This window comes from Mycteria americana, chromosome 5 (genome assembly GCF_035582795.1).
Source record: "Mycteria americana isolate JAX WOST 10 ecotype Jacksonville Zoo and Gardens chromosome 5, USCA_MyAme_1.0, whole genome shotgun sequence".
NCBI lineage: Eukaryota > Metazoa > Chordata > Aves > Ciconiiformes > Ciconiidae > Mycteria > Mycteria americana.
In genome coordinates this window covers 40750733-40773424 of record NC_134369.1, presented here as the reverse complement: position 1 = coordinate 40773424, position 22692 = coordinate 40750733, and the positions used below count along the sequence as shown (strand labels likewise).

The 22692-nt window shown below is 40.0% G+C and overlaps 1 protein-coding gene across 1 annotated transcript; it reads right to left on the bottom strand.

The window, feature by feature from the left end:
* Positions 1-16811: 16811 nt before the first annotated feature.
* On the bottom strand, positions 16812-22299 carry ACTC1 (actin alpha cardiac muscle 1). The gene is made up of 7 exons (XM_075501511.1): positions 22273-22299; positions 21431-21579; positions 19985-20309; positions 19167-19328; positions 18865-19056; positions 17447-17628; positions 16812-17075 (listed from the first exon to the last, which is right to left on the bottom strand). Exons 2-7 carry the CDS (start codon positions 21557-21559, stop codon positions 16932-16934), a joined length of 1134 nt encoding a protein of 377 aa, XP_075357626.1. The 5' UTR covers positions 21560-21579; positions 22273-22299; the 3' UTR covers positions 16812-16931.
* Between the last annotated feature and the right edge of the window lie 393 nt (positions 22300-22692).

Here is a 22692-nt window from a genome sequence, read left to right as displayed (position 1 = left end):
GACTTATTGTCAAAATAGAGTAAGAAACAACGTGATGTTGTCTGAGTGTTTAGTGTAACAGTGAGAGGTATATGAAGAATGTAATTATTTGCATTTCCACTATCCATTACATGTATAACAGCAACCTGTGGACTTAGCTGACAAATAGTCTAAATCACAAAGTGCTCAGACTATGTACAGTCATGATTGTAAGAGAGAGTTGTAGACATAAGAAGTTTTTCAGCTTCCAAAGGTTCATCTTCGGTTTTACACCATTCCCCTGAATGCTTCAGCCTATGGTAAAGCTGGGATTTGCAGAGCAGCAAGCTGCCAAGAATGCTGTGGCTGTATATTGCACAGTGTATGGTATTCACATTGGAAAACCATGCCTACATTTCATTCACAAGCATTCAGCATTGTCAAAGCTTTGTATCTCCCAGCTTACAAAGAACCATTTCCTAATGAAGCAGCAATACCAGTTTCCAGCAGGGCCAGGCCTGTCTTGTCAATATATTTTGTCAGTTGCATACAAAGGAAACAAAATCAGCTTCCCACTCCACACGCAGGCTTTTGGGTCAGAGGGTGTATTTTTGTTTGTTTTGCTTTGCATTCGAAGAGGATGAGTATTCCTCTACAGACAAAATTCAGTATAAACTCTGTTGTTCCTAGTAGGAGCTCAAACAAGCTTTGCAAAAAGAAAACTTCAGTTTGCGTGTGTTCAAAGATGCCACTGCCACAATACTAATTCATGATAAATAATACAGACTGAGCTGATCTTGGATTAGGTGTGAAGAAAGAGACTGTATGTGTCCTCAGTTTGATGCCAAACCAAGGTTAATCTGTCTCTAAGAAGCTGTAGGCCAGATTCTCTCTAAGAAATCCAGCCCTTTTGCCCTGATCTGGTTTTGTAAAGGGTCCAGAGAGCAGTCAAATCTCGCAGGCTGCACATTCCTCAAGTACGGAGCAGATCACACTGGGAGCAGAGCTGACACATTTGGCTCTCCTGTCAGACCCCCTGAAGCCTGGACGTGGATGGCATGACTGGATGGCATGATGAAGAAGCCACATGGCTAGTGCCCTACCTGCTGTCAGACAGTGTGCTAAACCACGGTCTTCCCCCCCCTTCGTTATTTTCTATGCTGAGGTCAACTAATGTGAAAAAGAATCCAGATCTTACACAAGCCTTCCCCAAGTACTACCTCCTTTTAAAGATATATATTCATCCTAAATTTATTCCAAAGATTTTATTTTAAAATAAATCTACGTATTTTTAGTACTATACCAACAACCTTCCTTGATTTATTTTTTGCAGTTGTTCTCAGTGGATCCATAATTGCAGCAAATAAATAAATGTCACATTTAGATTCCAAAACTGCATGACAAATGACCGTATTTCATTATTATATTGCAAACCGCTGTTTCCACCAATTGTAGCAAACCGGCAGCAAAGAAAGAGCTTTTAATTAAAAATTATAAGCTATTACTAAATAAAATAATGGGAAGTTTTTGTCAAATGTCTTGCCCCATATCTGCTTTGTTACTGCATTTTCTAGCTAGTGTCGCAAAAGAGAGATTTTTCAGCGTTACTTTCATAAATCAGTAGAACTTTCTTTGGAAGACTGACATAATGAGTGCTTCCTTTCTGATAGTATTTGGTATGGTCCATGAAATCTAAGTCATTAGCTACTAAACTGAAAATGCCTTTTTAAGACCTCTCATAGCCATCTGCTATGCTCTGTTTTCATTTGGTGCCATGTGTGTATTAATGAAATGATTACATCAGATCATATCTTTTATTCATAAAATCATCTAGGTCATCTGCTTCCACCTACACTTTCTGTCTCATTAAAATGAGCATTTGTGGGCACATTCTTCTCCCACTGTATGAGTACAATCCCAGCTGCAGTCAGCTCCTATGTGCATCTTAATAAGAAATCCCTCTCTGTGTTTTTTTCTTAAATGAAATTCCTTCAAAAAACAACTCTAGTGTTTCACACCACAGAAAGTGCATTTTTCCTACAGTTTGAAAAGTAAAGACTTCCCAAAAGGTACGAGTTCTGGATGTACTAATGACCTCAGCCCTTCACAAGAGAAAGCAACATTTCAAGAACTCTTGTCATTTTGCTGCCAAGAAATAGGTAGCACACTCTTCACATCTAGTCAACAGTGTTTGCGTCAAAACTGTCAATAGCAGGGCAAGCACTTGTGGTCCTTCTTGTGAGGGTGGAATACAGCCTGCATTTGTACTCTTCATGCTTGAGAATAGCAAGGTGTCGAGTGCACAGAATTCAGGTCTTTCTGTAACACATAAACAGACAAAATAGCCTAATAATCATATTAAGACTCTATTATGCATCAGGGGTTCATATCTACAACTGAAGATTACTATAAATGGAAAGTTCTTTGGCGAATCAATGAATGTTATCAGTAAAGAAGGAGTAATTCTATGAATATTCACGAGCTTTTTAAGTCTTGTATTTCCATAACTATTCTTGCCAGGGGGGGTAGTATAAGAAATATTCATGAGGGGGGCAGGTATTAAGTAAATATTCCACAAAGTTTTGAACAAAGGGAATTTAAAATATCTAAATGTAACTGCTTTAACTAGAAAACAAATTTCAAGTATTGTACTTTTCTAGTTACAGAATATTTTATTCCCTGACAGACAAAATCACTCAAGTTTCATGGGGGTCTTGTCAGCTGTCCACAAGGACCTTCTTATGCACAAATTAACAGCTCAAATCAATTTCCTTGGAAATAATTTGGACATGTAACTGAATCACAATTGCATATACTTCGGCACATGTACTGCTCCCAACGCAGCAGGGTCTGCACTTCTTGCAAACTCCTGAGAATAAACTCCAATTTATTTGCAGACAGGCTGCAGCTAGAATAAGGAAAACTTCATCAAATCAAATCCTTATGAATTGACAGGCTCTGGAAAGAAGTACAAAAGTAGTAAAATGTTCCAGGGGCTAGATCATCTGCTGCCAGTCTCTTGATCTTCTCTTCTGTCTTTCACCACTCTCAAAAGACCACTCACATTCTGCTAAAGCATCCATTAATGCAGCTTCATGGACTATGATGGCTTAAGTGTAAGTTTGTGAGCAAATCTTATGTGGATTCCCATTATACTCTACTTTAAGGTTCCATACTCAGTAAAGAAAGAGCATTTAAAAAATACCTTGGACAAGGAAGAGCATGAAGGATTCTGTATAATCAGATTTAGTACCTACAATACGCATTGTAGAGATGCAAAGAAATATGCACATACTAAGATAATAATAAACTCAATATGGGAATGAAAATCATCTTTCATTGATTAAAAATTGATTTTTTTTCCTACAGTCTATTCTTTCAAAGGTATGTATTCCAAAAGATATGCAGCCTTATATAACTGATTAGTGCATTATGGTAAAATACCAGACAATTATGCAGCCGCTATGCCAGAACCAATACAGAATATTGGCAAGACTCAGTTTGACAAACCTTGTTTTCCTCTTTTCCTTACAAAGCAAAAGGAGTTATAAATTGTAATTGGAAGAAACAATTAAATTTAATGATAATAATATATTATTAAAAAATATAAAATAGATTTATTTTTAATTTATGTCATAACATCTCCATCCCATGGTAGTCAATTTTTATGGTACTAATGGCAATTCCCACTGACTTTAGTGGAGCCAGAATTTAAAAACCCTTAAGACCTTATTTACACCCAAATATTTTTAAATCTCTAATGGCAGAATACTAATGATGAGAAAGTTAGTGAGTGCTTCAGAATACCCCAGAAGAGCAAAAAATAAGATTAAATGGTAAGAGGAGAGTCCTCTATATTGGAACTCCAAGCAGCATTTTGATGCTTCTTGTATTCCATAGGTAAAAAAAAAATATTTATGAGAAATCATGCTTCAGTATTTCAGTATGAATGCATTACATCAAGCATTTTTTTCAGACCTACTGCTTTGCTTTGCCTTGTCTACATTTGTCTTCATCCAAATGCTGAATCCCTGTACTCCCAGCTGCTTTCAGTTCAGTGACGTGATTCAGGGCAGAGTTGCTTTCCTTTGTTTTGATTGTTACACCACCATATGTCTTCAGTATTCCTGGTGCCCCTCACTCTCGTCCTCTCCCTCCCCATCTCACCACTCTCAGAAGGGAATTCACATTACATTAACGCATCCCTTCAGAGGCCAGGCTGAAACAATCCCTTGAAATAACTAGGGCAGTCAAATGATTGATTTGAAAGTATACTATGTCAGTGAATGGGAGTGAAAAGCAGGAGCTCAGTAAGAAATGCAGAGGGTTTTTTATCCTTCTGTCTTTCAAAGATTCTACAGTTACAATAAAAATGGGTGAAATATATTTGATATGAAATCCATTACAGATGTATAAGGTATAAATGCATACACACACATACGCATGTGTGTGCAAATGCATGTATTTATGTATGTGTTTTATAGTTAGTGTCTATTTCCATGACAGACTGCAAAAAAAAATATAAAATAATATTTAATAGAGAAATCCATGGGAACTCCTATTCTCTAGGAATCCTATTCTACAAGATTATTGAGGAGATTTAAATGGCCTGTGTGGGGAGAATATATTTAAATTCCATGTGATTTTAGACTTTGTCCCAGGTAAGGCCCTAGGTAAAAGCTACTGAGTTACCTTTCCACTGACATTAGTACATGTGGATCAAGAATATACAACAATGGGTTTGAGAGAAGAATCTGACCTATTTTGTAGAGTTCATGGAATATAAAAAAAAAATCTTCAAGTGAATTTAAGTTTTATAAACGTTCAAGAGTGTCAATTTTTTAGTCTAGAATCTTTAGTCTGTCTATAGATCTACACACTGGCACTGGAAAATACCAATTCATAGACCCAGAATAGTTTCCCAGACCCATCCCAATCATGCACATCTGGAGTTTCACAGGTGGTGATTTAAACTGGCATTTTTGTGAGTTCCACAACTGTTATTAACAAACAACATCTGCTCAGTGCTGCAGAGCATGCTTTGTTTTCAGAAAACCATTTTTTAATCTTTCCTAAACAAAAAGTTTTCCAGGATGAGAATTTAATTAATTTTTTTTTATGTTTCTGTTCCAAAATGGAGCAAAATCAAATTTGGAATATCAAAATTTTCTATTAATCAAAAGCTCTGAGCTTTATAAAGTTGTGATTACAGTACTCAATTTCTTTTATCCCACAGAAAATTGAAGTGGTTACCTATAGATTTTGCAAAAATGTTCATGTTGTGAAATACTCAATTCATAACTGTATTTTCCAGAATCTATTAGAGATGATGTATTTTTGACTACGCTGCAGGAAAGAATTTGTGACATAGCAAGAGAAAAAGATAAATTCAATCATTCATAAAATATTGTAGAACACCTACAGTTGTGCATGGTTTATTTCTGTGCTCTTAAGAAAAAGACAAATCAGCATTATGCATAATGTTGCTATGGTACTGGAAGTTGCAGTTTATTTTTCTAGACAACAGTGAAACCCATGTAATTTCTCGCATAGGTCAGAGTTGCTCAAGGGCTGCATTAATTTACACACTTCCTATGCAAATCTGTCCTCATTTTAACCAGATATTTACTTTGCATTTTAGATTTAGAAACTCTGCTTTGTAGCTGTTTGCAATCTCTTTCACACTTTCCTGTAAGAAAGTGGGGACTGTTTTCCTGTGAGAAACATAACCAAACTATTGGTGATTTATAGAAAAAAAAAAAAAAAGAAAAAAATTTTCATGGTACCTTGCTCCCTGGTTTCCTTAAGCTAAAGCTGTGTCTGTCTGAGTGGGAAACAGCGTGGAAAGATGTACCTTCCTTTACCCTATCCACACCTTCTTTACGACATTCCCAGGAGGTTTGGGGGAATGGGCATGGGCAGGCTGGTTCACACGAACAACAGTGCCAAGCAGCTGTTTGAGTTGTCCCTGGGTACCTTTCCCGCTAGCACTTGCCCAGCTCTACACCTAGCTGAGGATCAAAGGGAAACCGAGAGGTTCCATTACCCGCCTCTTGCCAGGCTGAACACCTAATACGGACACTGAATCGTAGAATTTGCCATTTAACATGTTCGTCAATTGAACTTCAAAGGCTACATCAGAGTTAGAACGGTGTCATATATTTACACTTACATGCAAGTGGGTAAATATTTTGTGTGTACAATTTTATCAACTATTATTTTATATAAATTCATAACATTTACTGCAAATACTACATCGGGGTTTATCTACATTTTCTGTTTTTCAGATTTTGAAGGATCTCTTACATTTGTATGTGTCTGTACCTGCTGAGCACACAATAAACAAAATGCAGAATTTTATTTTCTTCAGTCACACCTCCAGGACATCTCCATTCTGCACACAACTTCCTCAGAGCAGACTCGCTCAGGCTGTGTGCAGACCAAGAAGGAGGTGATACCTCCTGACATGGGACAGTAGTAAGCCTCCCTTTCCCCATCCAGATTTACTGTCATTTTCCTTCTTCAGCACAGAACCATGATGAAACACAGGCTTTCTTGTGGAAACTTCGAAGAACGAGTCTGTGGAGAACTTGTCTCATCCCAGAGGCTTCGCTCTGCGTAAAAAGAAAAGACAGGTTACAGTGAATCAACAAAACAGAAGGACAAGGGCTCCTAAGCTTTAGATTTAATAAAGATTTTCATGTGGTTAAAATAGATGAAAATTACACACACACACACAGAGCATTTTCAGACAGGAATTTCAAGGCTTCATGTTGAGACTCAGCTATCCAGTGTTTTCTCAAAACCAGACCTCTTCTGATGTTGAGGAACAGAAATGAGTAGATTTCCAGCCCTGATTTCACCGTATAAGTATATCCATCCTATAGTTTCAGTCGACAAAAAACAGGGAAGTGACTTGAAATATTTTCTGATAAGCACTTAAAGACTTGACCTGTTTAAAAAAATACGTCAATAAGTAATATGTAAAAAAGACATGGATAAATTATTGATCTGATTTGTTTCATTAGTGTTGTTTGATACATTTCATTATTTCATATATTTCCTCAGAGCCAAGGATCTGCTTTGGGGCAGAAAGTGTATTATAAAGAGAAAAGGCTTACAGGAAAGCTAGTGCAGTGGGGGAGACAAAAGAAATAACAGCCAAGTCCCCACAGGGCTTTAATAAATATTTGTGAAGCATATTTAGTTTAATTACACCAACTAGTTATCAAACTGCAGTGTCATGTTACCTGAAATGTCAGTGCAAACTGTTCCTTGGGCTTGAAGGTGGTACGTACAGCAAAAATGAATGTGTGAAATCCAAATATGACTGCCACAAAGACAAACAAGGCATGAGAGAAAACATGAGCTCAAAGATAGATCAATTAATCCCAAGAACACCAACTAGACAGGTGGATGAGTCATACAAACCGTGCGGGCAGAGTTCCTGTTGAATGGAAAATGCACTTAATACAGCATGTTTCACTGTGAAAGACAATGCGGCCAACAAGCTAAATTAAATAGGGTGGCAAGTCTCCTACCTGTGCCATGATGATAGAAATGTCCTCAAGCAGAGAACAGGGACTGAGTTTCCCCTTTTCCTCTTGTGATTAGCCCTTCCCAATAAGGTGGTTTTCCTCAGTTTTTAAGATGACTTTGGAAAAAGAAGGTACAGTGTAAAGCAAGACATTGGTTTTGACATGATAAATAAGAGCTATCCTTTCTTTTCACTGGAAGGGTTGGTCAGAGATATATATCAAGTGAATATATCAAAAGAATCAAATAAAAGATATTTAATTGTTCTTTTCTCTGGCAGCAGGGAAAATCGATCTTTCCAGAACTACAATGTGCCGATATACTTGCATCACAAGGCAGTGATGATTGTCCTGCAGAGAGGCTATGACCTATCACAGCTGGCTCTGGAACAAATCAAGCACACTGTTACAATGGCTATGAATAACTTGTTAAAATATTTTTATTTTTAATTAAGTGAATGTGTAAATAGGAAAACCAAATCACAATACACATAGAAAAGGCAAAGTACCTCACTCAAAGTAGTACCTCAGTCAAAGTCTAACTGGTCTTCTGTGACTGCATATCATTGCATCCTTACTTCAGGGAACACAAAAGTGTTTCTTATGTTTGATATTTTTCATGAAAGTCATCTTCTCAGAAGTCAAAAAGTACATTCAGAGATATACAGCTGCTTTTACGACATAAAAACTCCAGCATTTTGGTGGCCATAATAAACAATTCAGAAGTTGCACACACCAGCATTTAAGTTAACCCTCAATGCCTGCAGCAAGTTGCACTAGAATCTAGCCCAAGACACACAATTTTAAAAATCCACACCAAGTACCCTTTCACAAAGACAAACTTAAAATGTCTCCACTTGACTCTTTTCAGCCACTATATTCAATAGTTAATTAGAAGCAACATGGGACATTTACAGCATGGGAAGAAAAAAGCTATTTAGGAATATAGCCATACCCTCACCTACTCTAGATAGTACTACTGGTATCACTGGCTTCAAAACAAGTGCAGTGTTCTGGTTCATCTGAGCTGAGAATTTGGCCCTTAATTTTTTTTATGGCCCTAAGAATATAGCGCAGCATTTTTGTTCTACGTTTAAGTTAAGTCTGACATTCTAGTCTTCCAAAATAATACTCATTGAAGCAAAATACATTCCACTCTTCACGAGATTTTTAAAGAGGTCAACTTACCTATGATTTGGGTAAATTTTAAATTATTATAGAAATTACTGAAGTTGGATACAGTACCCTTTTTCCCTAGCATACGTCCCTCCATTGCTTTCACCAGGCAAATTCTGTTTGTGGAAAGAGCATGGAATTTAGGGGAGAATGCATGCCAAATCAATGTGAAGAGTTCACATCAAGGACTGACAGCACGACTGACTTGTAACACACAGGTTTTGTCGATAGCCCAGGAATTTCATTATATACTCTTCAGTGCCATCTGCTGTAATCAGATACATTCAAAAACTTAAGAGAGAATCAAATAGCCAGTCTCAACAGCTCTATGGCAGGGAAATTAACTCTAGGCTTAGGTCTGTCCTACAAGGATAGAATCCCATTAAGGGATGAAGTGCACCTCATTGCCAAAGATGAAGAACTTGGTCACAACTGTGGCCACATTATTTCAACTTTTTGCTACACTTTCTTAAGCTGTAGCAAAATACCCTTTACACAACTTAATACTTACGAAAATTGGTGCTTTAGCACCACAGCACCTCCTCCAGTCAAGCAGGGACAAAACTGCACCTGTGGATAAGACTTGAGAGTAGCTGTCCATTTCATGTTCACCCTGTGAACCTGGAGAAGAGAAGTCAAGGAACAGTATTTTTCCAAGGTACAAATGGGATTTGGGTGCCTAGACGCCAAAAACCCAACTCTGTAAGGGAGTGGCAAAGCCTTTATCTCCTCTACCACCATTAAAGTTGTTTTATTAGGTGAAGAAAAAACAGTTCCATTATGCACTTTGTTGTCTTACTGCATTTTCTGCAGTTATTGCAAAGAAAATAATTATTATTTTTCTTTGTGTCTTAGAGTAAGTGTACAATGTGATTGATAATGTCCATTCTGTCCTCCAGGATTTAAACAGAGCTCTAGAGCTCTTAAATTATGTCCTAGAGAACAATTTTCTGCTTGAAAAGCCATTTTTCCCAACAAGACTTGCACAGTGGGTTGTTTCTCACAAGATACATGGTATATTTTCCAGTGAAACATTTCCTAACCTTCATGTACTGGACAGACTCCACTTTGTCTGCGTGAACGATACGCCGTGGTCTGGTTTTTATTCACTTTAGGACACTCCAACTCTGATAGGGTCTCTGTTGCTCTGGAGGCTACAGACAGGCACACAGAAATATTTCCTATGCAAAAGACCTTTTGGTCTAAATAGGCAAGATAAAGGAAAAGAAAAGCATAACAAACTTTGTTCCTTTTCCATACTGGGAAAATCCTAGCCAATAGCACCTGCGATGCATTTCCAGAACATAGAGCACTATAGGTTTAGCAAGGCACCACCAGCAGTTTGCTGGTTTTTGCGCAGCAGTATTTATCTGTTCTGTGGTATTTGTGGCATTCTCTATACTTAGATTGGTGAATGCCACAAATACCATGATAAATTTAACCACTGTGAGTGATAAATGTCAAGCTTTTAATAGCACCCACTGTCTCTCTGTCACCACACGACCCTATTTGGAGATTGCACAATCACCATCTCTGTATTATTACTTATAAAAGATATAGTCTTTTTAGCATTTTAAATGGCAATATTTTTGCTTTGTATAATATATATGGACAGAATGAGCAAAGGAACCCTTTGTATGTCTTTTGGCAGAAGGAAGACCCTGCAGGATACTATTCCTGATAATTTAATATGCTGTTTATTTACAAAAGTAAGGTCAGAAGGTAGTTTCCTATTTCTGTCAGGTGCCAGTACAATGGGCAGAATTCATAGTCTCAGCTGAAATGAAAGGGCAGAAACAAATTTGTCCACCCAGTTGATGACAACAGCTGACATGATGTTTGATCAGAAAGGAAAAGTCTACAAAACTATTGCTGCAGCCATTAAAATACAGAATGTGACACTAGACATTGCAAACTTATTCTCTACATGACTTTGGGCACTTTTTACACTTTCAGCAGTATGTGATGTATTCAGGCTACGTCTGAAGAACATACCTCTGTGGCACTTTGACTGTAGGTTGTAAGAAGGAAAGAGTATTTCACATTATCACTAAAACCACTTCAGTTCTGATCTTTTTGCAAAATTCCAAAGTTCAGAGGTTTTCCCTTGAGCAGAAAACTAACTCAGGAGTTAACTTCTGTCTTAGGAACCAGGCTGCAAAATATCCACAGTTTTGTCTTAGTCAAATATCTCCGTGATGTTTCTGACATGAAATATTTGTCCTTCCAACTTCAACTATGCTAATTTTCTAGGGGGCTACTCATATGCTACGTCATACAGACGTGGTCTCTGAAACTTGTTACCAAATCAGGGATGCTCTTCCATTGCGAAATTAAAGAGACTACTTAGGGAAAATATTTGTATGCATATACGTGTATACACACATATGTATAAAAATATCTAGAAATATAGAGAGAGAATTACAGCAAACACTTTGGAGAACCCAGAACCAAATGCAAGAGTGACTATCACCAGCAACAAGATAATCACTCATTTTCCTATGTACAGTGAAGATATCAGTTCCATGTAAGTCTCTTTCAAAGCCCATTCAATTTAGCTGCCAAAATATATGGGCAAAAGACCAAAAGCTACTGCATTACTCTGGTTCGTCTGGTTGCCATACAGAGCTGAGCTGCACAAGAGAGCTCCAATTCAATTAAAAATAAATCTAAAATCATTTCCACACTAGTAAGACTAGTAAGGCCTAAGACCATTTTTGTAAACCAGTTCATCACATATTAAAGGTTTTGTCACATATTAAAGGTTTTGGGTTTTACAACATAATACATTACAATTTAAAAGTATATCTGGGCTTTTTGTAGTATCTTGTAATGGATTGTGACATTTAGTAAGCTATAATGTACATTAAATACCTACTATATATTCATTCCTGCAAATATATATATATGGCTTTTTAAACATGTATCAAAGAAATCATTAAACATTTGTAAGAATAAAACCATAGATTGTATTTTTCACAACTCACATTTCCACATATACAAACAGGCTGTCTGCTGTGAGTTCAGTGTTTTAATTATGAATGAAAGAGTATGGTAATAAAGTTGAATTCACAACCAATGCTGAATTAGTAACTCACTTGGTTAATGATATTAATTTTGATAATCAGTTACTCAGATTGTCAAACTAATACATCAGATAACGAAGTCAGAAGTTTAGCACAAGAAAGGCGTTTTCTGTTTAGCCTGTAATAGAAGACTGAGTAGGAGTTGATTCCCTTTAAACTTTTATCTGAAGTTACAGCCACAGAAATGGCCTTGATTTAGCTGGTGGGAAACAATGTTTTCTTGTAGGTGGTGTTCCTTGACGAGGAAGGATCTCCCAATTTAGGTGATAAATTCAAGACATAATTCATGCTAAAGAAGTAAAGAGTGAAGTGCTTTTTTCTTATGACTTGTTCAGTGGTTTGTCTTTAAAATCTGCTGAGATTTCTATTTCTGCAAGAATTCTTCTCCCTTCTGGCTTACCAGAGAATCAGAGCATTGCAAACACACACACACGCAGTTACTTTAAAACATTTTTAGTAACCAAAAATATTTAGTTAAACAAAGGACCCAAGGTGGACAATTTTCTTGCTTAAGATTAATGTTTCTTACTCTGTTTGGATTTGGGGTTTTTTTTTGGTAAAATAGACACAGCTTTTGAAGACAGAAGCCTGTGTCCCGAAAATAATTCATATAATCAAAATAAAAAATAAAGAAGAATTAGAGTACAATTCCGTGTCAAAACTCATCTATTACATAAACGAGGATATGGCTTGAATTCCCTAAGCTTACCTTTTTTCCTTGATAGCAGCTACTGTGAAATCCCTGTGCTTCTGGATGCTGTGGAAGATCCCCCCACCCCAACTGGCCCAGCAATCCGTGCCTCCTAGACCCCTTCCTCCCCAGAATGAAATGAACTACAATTTTCACCTTCTTTCTTTCTCATCTCAGCTGAGGCAGACGCAGCCAGCTACAGAAAGCTGGGGGAGAGGGAGGAATATGTGGCAGGAGTTGCTGTGCTGCCACAGCCACCTATTTCCACTCTCTCTAGAAGAGCTGGAGTTGTAGGCCCTCTAACACCCAGGAGCTCCTCGATTTCCCTTTGAGCATTGCCTTTTTGCAAAAGCGTGTCTAGAAGCCACCGTGTAGCTCATAAGGCATTCAGGACCCTTTGGAACAAAAGCTCATGTAGTCCTCCTTGTCATTGGCAATACCCTTTCTGGTGACCTAAACCTGAGGGGCTTAGAGACTCAGAACTACTCTTTAAGCTCTTTCTTACTGCCTCACTACCCGGATTTTATTGGGTACATTCCCAGACTTACTATATCGTTTATGTGCTACGTAAATCTATGTCAATAAAGCTTTATGCTATTCCACATCCACTTTTTCCCCTGCATATATATATATATATCACCTGACAGAAAATGGTTAAAAAATGTTTCTAAAATAACAATTCCTCTCCTCTAAGAGAGCATACTGCCCTATATTTGGTAGACCTCAGATATACTGTATTTTGTGAATTATTTCTTTATTATGAAAGATAAGATTGCCACCAGGTATATTAACTTTTGCTAATATCTGCTGAACCCTATTCATCCAACATTATTCACACAGGACAGCTGAATCACAAATTAAATCCATCCTTTAATTATATATCAGCGTAATAAAATTTTTCCAATAATTAACATTTCTATATGCTGAGTTTGCAAGTTTCAGCAATCATAGTCATCCTCAGGAGAAAAACCAAAGGTAATTGGTGGTATGTTAACTGCCTGAATTGCTTATTTCTTGAGTGTAATGAGTGAGATTTACTAATCACTCAATTTTATAATTGATTTTTTTTTCCTTTTTCTCGTGTCTAGGTAATAACAGAGGCTTTTGTCACAGGATGCTTCAGGGTGGGACTGGGTTCAGCTGTTAGGGGAAGAAAGCAACAATCTCTGCCTGGGTCTCGTATTCAGTTTATCCAACCAGCAGAGAAGAGGTTTTTCTCTGTTTTTTTCTGTTGTTGTGTTATTATTGTAGCTTAATCTGACTGTCACATATATTTAGTCTCACCTAAAGTTTTTAAGTATAAAACCCTCTTATTCTACATTAAAAAATCGTCACTCTACAGAATTCAATTATTCAAGCTAAAAATTTTCATATTAGTGCTTTGCCTCAGGCTGACTTTTTTGAAGCTTTAGCTAAAACAGCCTTTTTAGAGAAGATTAGTGCAAAGTAGACAACTCTATCAAATTTATAATGACTGTCCTACCAATTTTTTTGAAAGAGCCTTGAAGCGCTAACAAGTGACTTCTGAAACATCTCCTTATTTCCTGGCAAAGAATCCATCTTTTAAAGCAGAATCACAGGATTTTCAGATTCTTAGCACATACTTCATACAGATGTTACAAGCTTTCTGTCCTGATCATAATCCTGTCCCTCAATACTCTGTAAGTGCCAACATGCTCCTCGATCTACAAAAAGTTTTCTGTAAGATCTGTGGGTCAGGCAACAGTGGCAAAACCCCAATATCCTTCCGTCAAAAGCAGAAGTACTGGGCTGTGTTGTTCTGGCTGCCAGAACAGGCCATAAGATTTTGTCCCAGCTTTTACTGATGTGTGCTAGTATTTCTTAACACTCTGTAGCCCTTATTACTGAATAAAGCCTCTTTATGTAGCTTAAAAAATCACGTCAGACTGAATTCCACAGAATGACTTCCACACCATTTTACATATAGAGCAACAAGGAGCTGCAAAGTCAGATAACAGGACACACTTTGGTGCGGCAGACAGACGTTTTGTCGTGTATCCACACTGCTTTTCAAAATGTGTGTGTTGAATCTATAAATTTGGCTAAACATTAAGTTTCCTTCTTCCATCGGAAGACAATCTCACCAAGAGCAATGAAGGTTAGCTGCGATTCTTTAGTCTCAAAATTTATGTCAATGTCTTCATTAGCTGAGATGTTTCAGAGGTGAAGACTGATGATCACAGCAGGGTTTGGGTAGAGCTGGTTTTTAATTTGCCTTTTTCAAGGAAGTATCTGCACTAGATTTACTGGTTATCATGTAGGTGCTCTCCAGTTAATTTCTCCATCCCATTCCACCATCTTCATTTGCCATACAAAATGTATACCACTGTAATTAAGGCTTGTTGTAAAATGTAAACAGAGGGTAAACTTTAACAGTGGGACCTCTTATCGGTGTTTTGAATCCTAGCTTATGTGACTTAACACTCAATTTCCTCTCAATCAAATTGGTCAGTTGCATTATTAATATTTAAAAGATCTAGTTTTGCTTCCATAAATAGCTATCATCAGTCCCATCCCATTGAATTATTAAAGTTTTCACTGTACTGAGTGTGAATATGTATTTTTCAATGGCAAAATATGGGATTATTTTATTAAAACTGAATACATCTGGAAACACACTATAAGAAGAGAAAAAGGGTAAGGCATTGCTACTTTTTAGTCATACCCTACATATATGCAAGCATATCACTATTTTGCACAATCCTTGCTGCTCATATCCATTTCCATAAACTGTGAATTACAAACCCGAAAATGCCTATGGAAGGAATTTTTCCATCAGTCATGCAGTCAGTGGCTTCCTTCAGTTCCCTCCTCATGCCCACAGGCTCAAGGGTGAGCTCCTGATCACGGCTGTGAATGTGGTGCCAGCTGTATGCCTGCCATTCCTGACCTATCACTCAGAGCCAGCCAGTCGGGAATCCACGGGGTCCGACTTAGCATGCCCTTTGCATACTTGCTTAACATTTTAAGCTCCAATTAGTTGCAATTTATGTCCAGTATCACCCTCTTAATTCACACTAGTACCTGAGATGACCTTTCTGACCAGCCAAAACTTTCAAATTAGCAAGCAAGAACAAGCAAGAAAAGTACAATGGTTCTGAACAACCAAGTACATCTTCATATATTCAAAGAGTAAAATCAGTTCTGCTTAACTGCAGATCACATCTAACGGCCAGTTTTAATGCCTTTCTGGAAAATACGAGGTGGGAAAAACAGAAAAAAAGTTTCCCTGCAACTGTGTAAACTGCCTATTATTGTTATCTGGGTTTTTTTAATTAGCATTTGAGTATAAAATTAGTAGGAAATCTAATCTTTTCAAACACTGGTAATGGCTCTCATCTGAGTACATGCCTAACTAACCACATATGCAGCTTGATAAATGCCTTGATTGATTTCCTAAATCAAGTTGAGGTGAACTCCAGTCTGTACATAGTTCAAACTTCCATTATTTTAATGAAAATGTCTCAGGTCATTCTGTACTTCACCTTTCAGATATTACTTAAAAAAAAAAAAAAAATCAAAGTGTACAGTCATAAAAAGTCATGGTGAGGACCACAAAAGCCCACGGAAAGTAGGCAATTTATGATTGTAGCATTTGGGTCAAATAGCAACAAAGAATAACAAGAATTGCCGAAGACATATGTATGTGGTGTGAAAATAATCATGATTATAACAATTGTATGTTTATACAGCAAAAGTTTTATTCTTGTGCATTACTACAATAAAGGCTTCACTTCTTTATCTCTGGCTTTGAAGAGATGGGGGAAGATGAGTAAACTGTCAGTTTGAATTAATGTTTTGTCGTAAATATTTATAGCCCACAGAAAACAATTGTATGACTCCTTAGGGTTGAGCTAATTAGTTATAAATTGCCTTCTAAATGTATTAACATAATTCTTTTACAGAAGCTTTGGCTTTCAATAAATTAATATTACAATATTTGGTTTATAATAAATGCAACAGAAGAAACATTTCTAAACCCAGTGAGTGACTATGAGAGGTTTCCTTCCACTTGTTCCACTTACTGGGTCTGCCCTCAAGGCTATTTCTTTGTAAGCCTTGATATATGACGCTTCTTTTGTTTCAAGTTTCAAAATTAAAACTATAAAGTATAAATTCTTACTAATAGAAAACCATGACCTAACACGCCCACATGACTTAGAAGGACACGCATGCAGTGAAGGCATTGATAGCTTTGATGGGAGTTTCCGAATCCCAGAGTGTTTAATCTCATTTTTTTAAAACCAAAGAATACTTATAATAAAACAAAAGACAATCATTTGTAGGTTGCAAGTCCCAGATCTTGTTTATTTATAAAGCAATAAATATTAGAAGCACAAATAAATTGCACGGGTGTGTAAACAAACTGTACAATGACTGAAGAGTTCAGGAAGGGTTGCCAGAAGACTCCAAGAAGCATATTGTCGTCATCCTGAGTGGGAAGTAAATTGAGGGGAAAAGTGCTTAGAAGCACTTGCGGTGGACAATGGATGGACCAGCTTCATCATACTCCTGTTTACTGATCCACATTTGCTGGAAGGTGGACAGAGATGCTAGAATGGAGCCACCAATCCAGACAGAGTACTTGCGCTCAGGTGGGGCAATGATCTAGGATGAAAAAAAGCAACAAAACCCTCATTTAACAGTTACATTTCTGAACAACCAACCCACATCACCACTATAACAAACCACTAGATACTTCCTTAAGTAAATAAAGAACGTTTCTGTAATAACAGTATTGATCTTCAGCAGCTGGTACAAAAGATGTCATATTCCTTAAGAAAAATCTATAACCATATTTTCCTCTTTTCTAACACTTGCTTCTAATCAATATAATTATGCTGATTAAATGGAATTTCTTCTCATTTGTCCATCAGCGTTTGATCTCACTTTTGAGTTGTTCCTATATCCCAGTTTAATGATGTGGACATTTTCCCCATCCTTACCCACATTTTGTAGTACAGAGTCAAATTCCTCACCTTGATCTTCATAGTGCTAGGAGCAAGTGCAGTGATTTCTTTCTGCATGCGATCAGCAATGCCGGGGTACATTGTTGTTCCACCTGAGAGAACGTTGTTAGCATACAGGTCCTTACGAATATCAATATCACACTTCATGATACTGTTGTAGGTAGTTTCGTGGATACCAGCAGATTCCATACCTTGAGAAGAAATAAGACAGCAGATCAGGAAATTATACAAGAGGTCTTCATGAAAAGAACTCTTGGCATTTCTCCTCATCATTAATATGACCTTCTATGACATTTTTGTTGTAAAATTACTTACTGATGATTAAATGTTACAGAAAAACATAAAAAAACAATTAAAGAACTAGCTAAGAAAAAGAAAATTATTTGTGAGAAAGGGTAAGAATCATAATGCATGTGCAAGGAAAGATACTCAAAATATACAGTAAGAGAAGAAGTAGACACACAAGATAAACTCATTTAGTATATGGCAATGGGAGAAAGTGATACAGAACAGAAAACATGAGTATCAGGTTACATCAGAATCTCACAAAAAGCTTTAGTTGAATACAGAAAAGACAGCAATAAAGACAATGAAAGCAGTTGAATTAGAACTAAAGAAGACAATAGTAACTCCATTTCTTTTTCAGCCTACTCAAAATACAGTCTTAAAACAGTCTATAAACATCAAGGCAAGACATAACCAAGACATGGACCAAGATATTAGTACTTGCTGGTAAGGAAAAAGAAACCAGAAGCAAGTGTTTGTAGGTTGCATTTCAATTTATTAATTTTAACAGGTGCTTCCTGAAAGGGCTGACACCAGATCCACAGTAAGACGTCAGCTGATGAGCAACTGCATTTATTACTCAGGACTTACAGTATAAGCATTTGCTATATCCGTCAGCTGCACTCACAAACAACAAAGCCTACCATCTTGACCATGGCAATGTTTAATTACAGTGCATATAAATATACACACACCTTCATTCTATTTTTTTCCCCTCCCAGACACTTTACTTCTCCATGGAGTCAGATACTGTTTTAAGTGTAAGCCTTACAAATACAGCACTGAAAGCTATTCTTGCCATCAGTGACACAGAATCGTAGAATATCTCGAGTTGGAAGGGACCCGTAAGATCATCGAGTCCAACTCCCTAATGATGATAATCTAACTGTACATTTTATCACTAAAAAAATGTGACCCTAAAACCTGATCTAAAACTTGCAACAAGAGCCCAGAGCTCAGCTAATTACCAGTTGAGCTCACATCAAGCACAGCTTACAGGGACCAGAGGATCTAACTCATTATTTATTTATGATTGGTTTCGTGCCAAATTTAGATAAGCAGGAAGAGGAGTGGGACACCTTCTAGATCTTCTGATTCATTCATACCTCCTACAGAAAGGAGAATTTCCTGGGAACACTTACCAATAAAGGACGGCTGGAATAAGGTTTCAGGGCAGCGGAAACGTTCGTTACCGATTGTGATCACTTGACCATCAGGCAATTCATAGCTCTTTTCCAGAGAGGAGGAAGAGGCAGCAGTGGCCATTTCATTCTCAAAGTCCAGTGCAACATAGCACAATTTCTCTTTGATATCACGAACAATCTCACGTTCAGCTGCAGATATATGGGAATTAAATCAAGGTTTGGAGAAGCAAAATACAAGAAGAAGATGGGCCAAGAAAGACATGAGGATTTTCACAAGAGGGCAAAGCTGAAGGACTGACCTGTTGTCACAAAGGAATAGCCACGCTCCGTGAGGATCTTCATGAGGTAGTCAGTCAGATCCCTGCCAGCCAGATCCAGACGCATGATAGCATGAGGCAAAGCATAACCTTCATAAATAGGTACATTGTGGGTGACGCCATCACCAGAGTCAAGAACAATACCTGGGAGAGAAATGTCAGAGAGCAGTTGGAATCACCTAGCAAATGCTTAGAGCCCTTAGGCACAGTAAGCAGCAACAAACACAACAAAATATAGGATTTTTCAGGCACTATAAAGTAGCATCATCCTATTTCAGCCATAAAAAGCTTGCCCATTCCTTCTGCCTTTGCTTGCCTGGACATTCCTGTTTGATGTGAGCTTTCCCATAAAACAGTTGTCCCGTACATATTTTAAGCTAATCCATACGAACAGCCTTCCGCTGCTACTACACTGAGCAGTAAGCATATCTGCAATAGCGAGTGTCTCGGTCCAATAACGGGCACCTTTTGGGCCCCGTTTAAACGCTTAAGCTGGTGTAATACTTGTGTAACTGCAGGACTTCACAGGAAAGTCTCCTCATCTGCATCATGACAAGCGGCAGGAGAGTCAGTTCCACAGTGCCTCTCTGAAAGCAATGCAGATAGGTCTGCATTGTTCTGTCCACAGACTGTTTTGTACTGGCTTTTCTGCTACTGTTATCATCAATCACTATAAACTACAAATACCTAGTTTTCTGTAAATCGGAATGAGTTATGGGGGTTTTTTTCCTATTTGGAGTGAGAAGGAAGGAGGGTTCCCAAAAGGAAAAATCTAAATAGTGTTTATTTTTTTATTTTACCTGTTGTACGACCAGAGGCATACAGGGACAGGACAGCCTGGATCGCCACATACATAGCAGGTACATTGAAGGTCTCAAACATTATCTGGGTCATCTTTTCACGATTAGCTTTAGGGTTCAAGGGGGCTTCTGTGAGCAAGGTAGGATGTTCCTCAGGGGCCACACGGAGCTCATTGTAGAAAGTGTGGTGCCAGATCTTTTCCATATCATCCCAGTTGGTGATGATGCCATGTTCAATGGGATATTTCAAAGTAAGGATACCTCTTTTGCTCTGAGCTTCATCACCCACATAGGAATCTTTTTGACCCATACCAACCATAACACCCTAAGAGAAGAAAGTACAGAAAAGCATTATTTGAGGAAGACAACATCACAGAGCCTAAACAATTACATCACAGACAACTATGCTATTTTCAAGAACAGTACAAGCAGTCACACCACTAAAAGGTTGTTTAGGAAAAGAAATGAGCATTATTAAAATATTAAGTCTACAGAATTTGAAGTTTCCTCATAAAAGCCTTGTTCCTTTAATCAGATTAAAGGATTTTTTCCCCTTTTTTAATGCACCTCTTGTTTTCAATTACTTCTTTCTGGTCCCAAAGCTTGACTGAAAGTAAACTGTGCAATATCATGAGCAGGAAAAGATAGAGAGACATGCAAAGAGAGTTTATAAACAGGAAGGTACAGCGGGAAATGAGCCTTCTAGTGAAGGAGGATACTCCATATTGCTACGGAGCCTCAGCAGTAATTTATTCACGATAACAAAATACAAATTGCAAACGTTTTAGTTTAAAAAAAAAAAAAAAGGCATTACAAACTTTTTACCAAAGAAACTGTAGGATAAAAAAGTACTGTATTTTCTACATACTGATTTAACTGTCACAAAGGAGAAGGAGAATGAAATGGGAACAGAGAAAAGGAGGCTTAGAGAGCAGTGAGAAGGTAAGATCAGAGACAGAGAAAAGAAGTAGAGGAAACTGAAAGAAGGTGTTTGGTATGTGAAACATTGGACAGGATGGGTGGGAAGGGCCTTAAACAAACTGCATCATGCGCAAATTCAGCCAATGGAGATGCCTTTGAACTAGCACCAGCGGCAGGTCTGGCCCAGGGGATGGAGTGGGCAGCAGCTTTGTAGGAAGCTGGGTTTGGGCTCGTTGGGAGAGAGAACGGGGAGAGCGTCAAGAGGAAAGCTGGTGAATTAGAAATAGCTGGGGGAAAGGGAGACAGTGCCAGAAAGGAGATAAGGGACATCCAAACAGGGGAGTTGGGGGAAGCACCGGAGAGAACTGGAAAGGCGTCGCTAGTACCACCGCAAGAAGTGAGCAGAGGAAAGGGGAGAGTATTTGGGGCAGGACAGAAGAACTAAGGAGGGAAGGGGCGAGTGGAGGCGACTCCTGGAGAGAGGGGGAAGGCTCGGTCCTGCCCCGGCCCTGCCCCCGTAGTTACCTGGTGCCTCGGGCGGCCGACGATGGATGGGAAAACGGCCCTGGGGGCATCGTCTCCGGCAAAGCCCGCCTTGACCAGCCCCGAGCCGTTGTCGCACACCAGTGCGGTGGTCTCCTCGTCGTCACACATCTTCGGAGGGAGGCACGGACCTGAAAAACAGCGCGGCGGCGCGTCCAGACCCCCGCGGGCAGCGCGGCGCTGCCGCCGGGCCCCCCGAGCCCCCCGGGCGGCCCCTCCGCGCCCTCCCGCCCGCCATCCCGGAGGGCACGGGCGGCGGCGGCACACCGACAGCTGTCGGCGGGAGCGGGAAATTTGACTCGCCCCGGGAGGATGCTCGGTGGCTCGGCCGCGCTCGTGGGCAGGGCTTTAAATAGGACCCGTCAGCCGCTCCCTTCTCCGCGCTTCAGTAGGCGCCCCGGCTTGCAGGACGCTCATTAGGGCATCATTAGCGGTACCCTCAGGCCGCAGATTGAAACGGGAAAGCGTGTGAAATCGGAGAGATCCGTCCTGCCCAGAGCACTTCACCGGCGGCGGGGCGTCCCGCCCCGTCGGGCCGCGGCGGCTGGCGCTGCGCGGGGGGCGGCGGGGGACGGGGGCCGTGTCCGCGGCGGAAATAACGCCAAGCCGGGGGTCCGCAGGCAGAGCAGCGGCCGTACCTGCACGACCGGCATCCGCCGCCCGCCCCGGTACCTCCCATCCATCCATCCATCCATCCATCCATCCATCCATCCCTCCCGTCCCGTCCCGTCCCGTCCCGTCCCGTCCCGTCCCGTCCCGTCCCGTCCCTCCCTGCCCGCCCCGAGCCGGCCCCGCGGGGCTGCCGGCGCCGCCGCGCTACTCACCAGACCAGCACCGGCGGCGGGGGGGCTGCGGAGGAGAGCCTGGGTGCCGGCTCGGCGGAGACGCCCCAATTTATACCCCCCCGAGGGGCAGCGTCGGCCAGGGCCGCCGCGGGACGGGGCAGCCACCTTCTCCTTATTTGGTCGGCTCCGCGCCATTCAGCGGCCGCGCAGCCATGAATGGAGCCCGGCCAGCCCCGGCGCAGCCCGGCCGCCCGGCCCATGTAAGGCAGGCGCGGGGCAGCGCGCCCCCGGCCCGCCGCATGGCCAAATAGGGAGCCCCGCGCAGCCCCCCGGGGCCAGCGCTCTCGGGGAGCGGGGCGGAAAGGCGGCGGCCCGGGCCGCCTCCCAGGGGCGCGCCCGGAGCCCGGCTCGGCCCCGGCCGCCGCCGGCACCCCGAGGTGTCAACACCCGCCGGGTGCC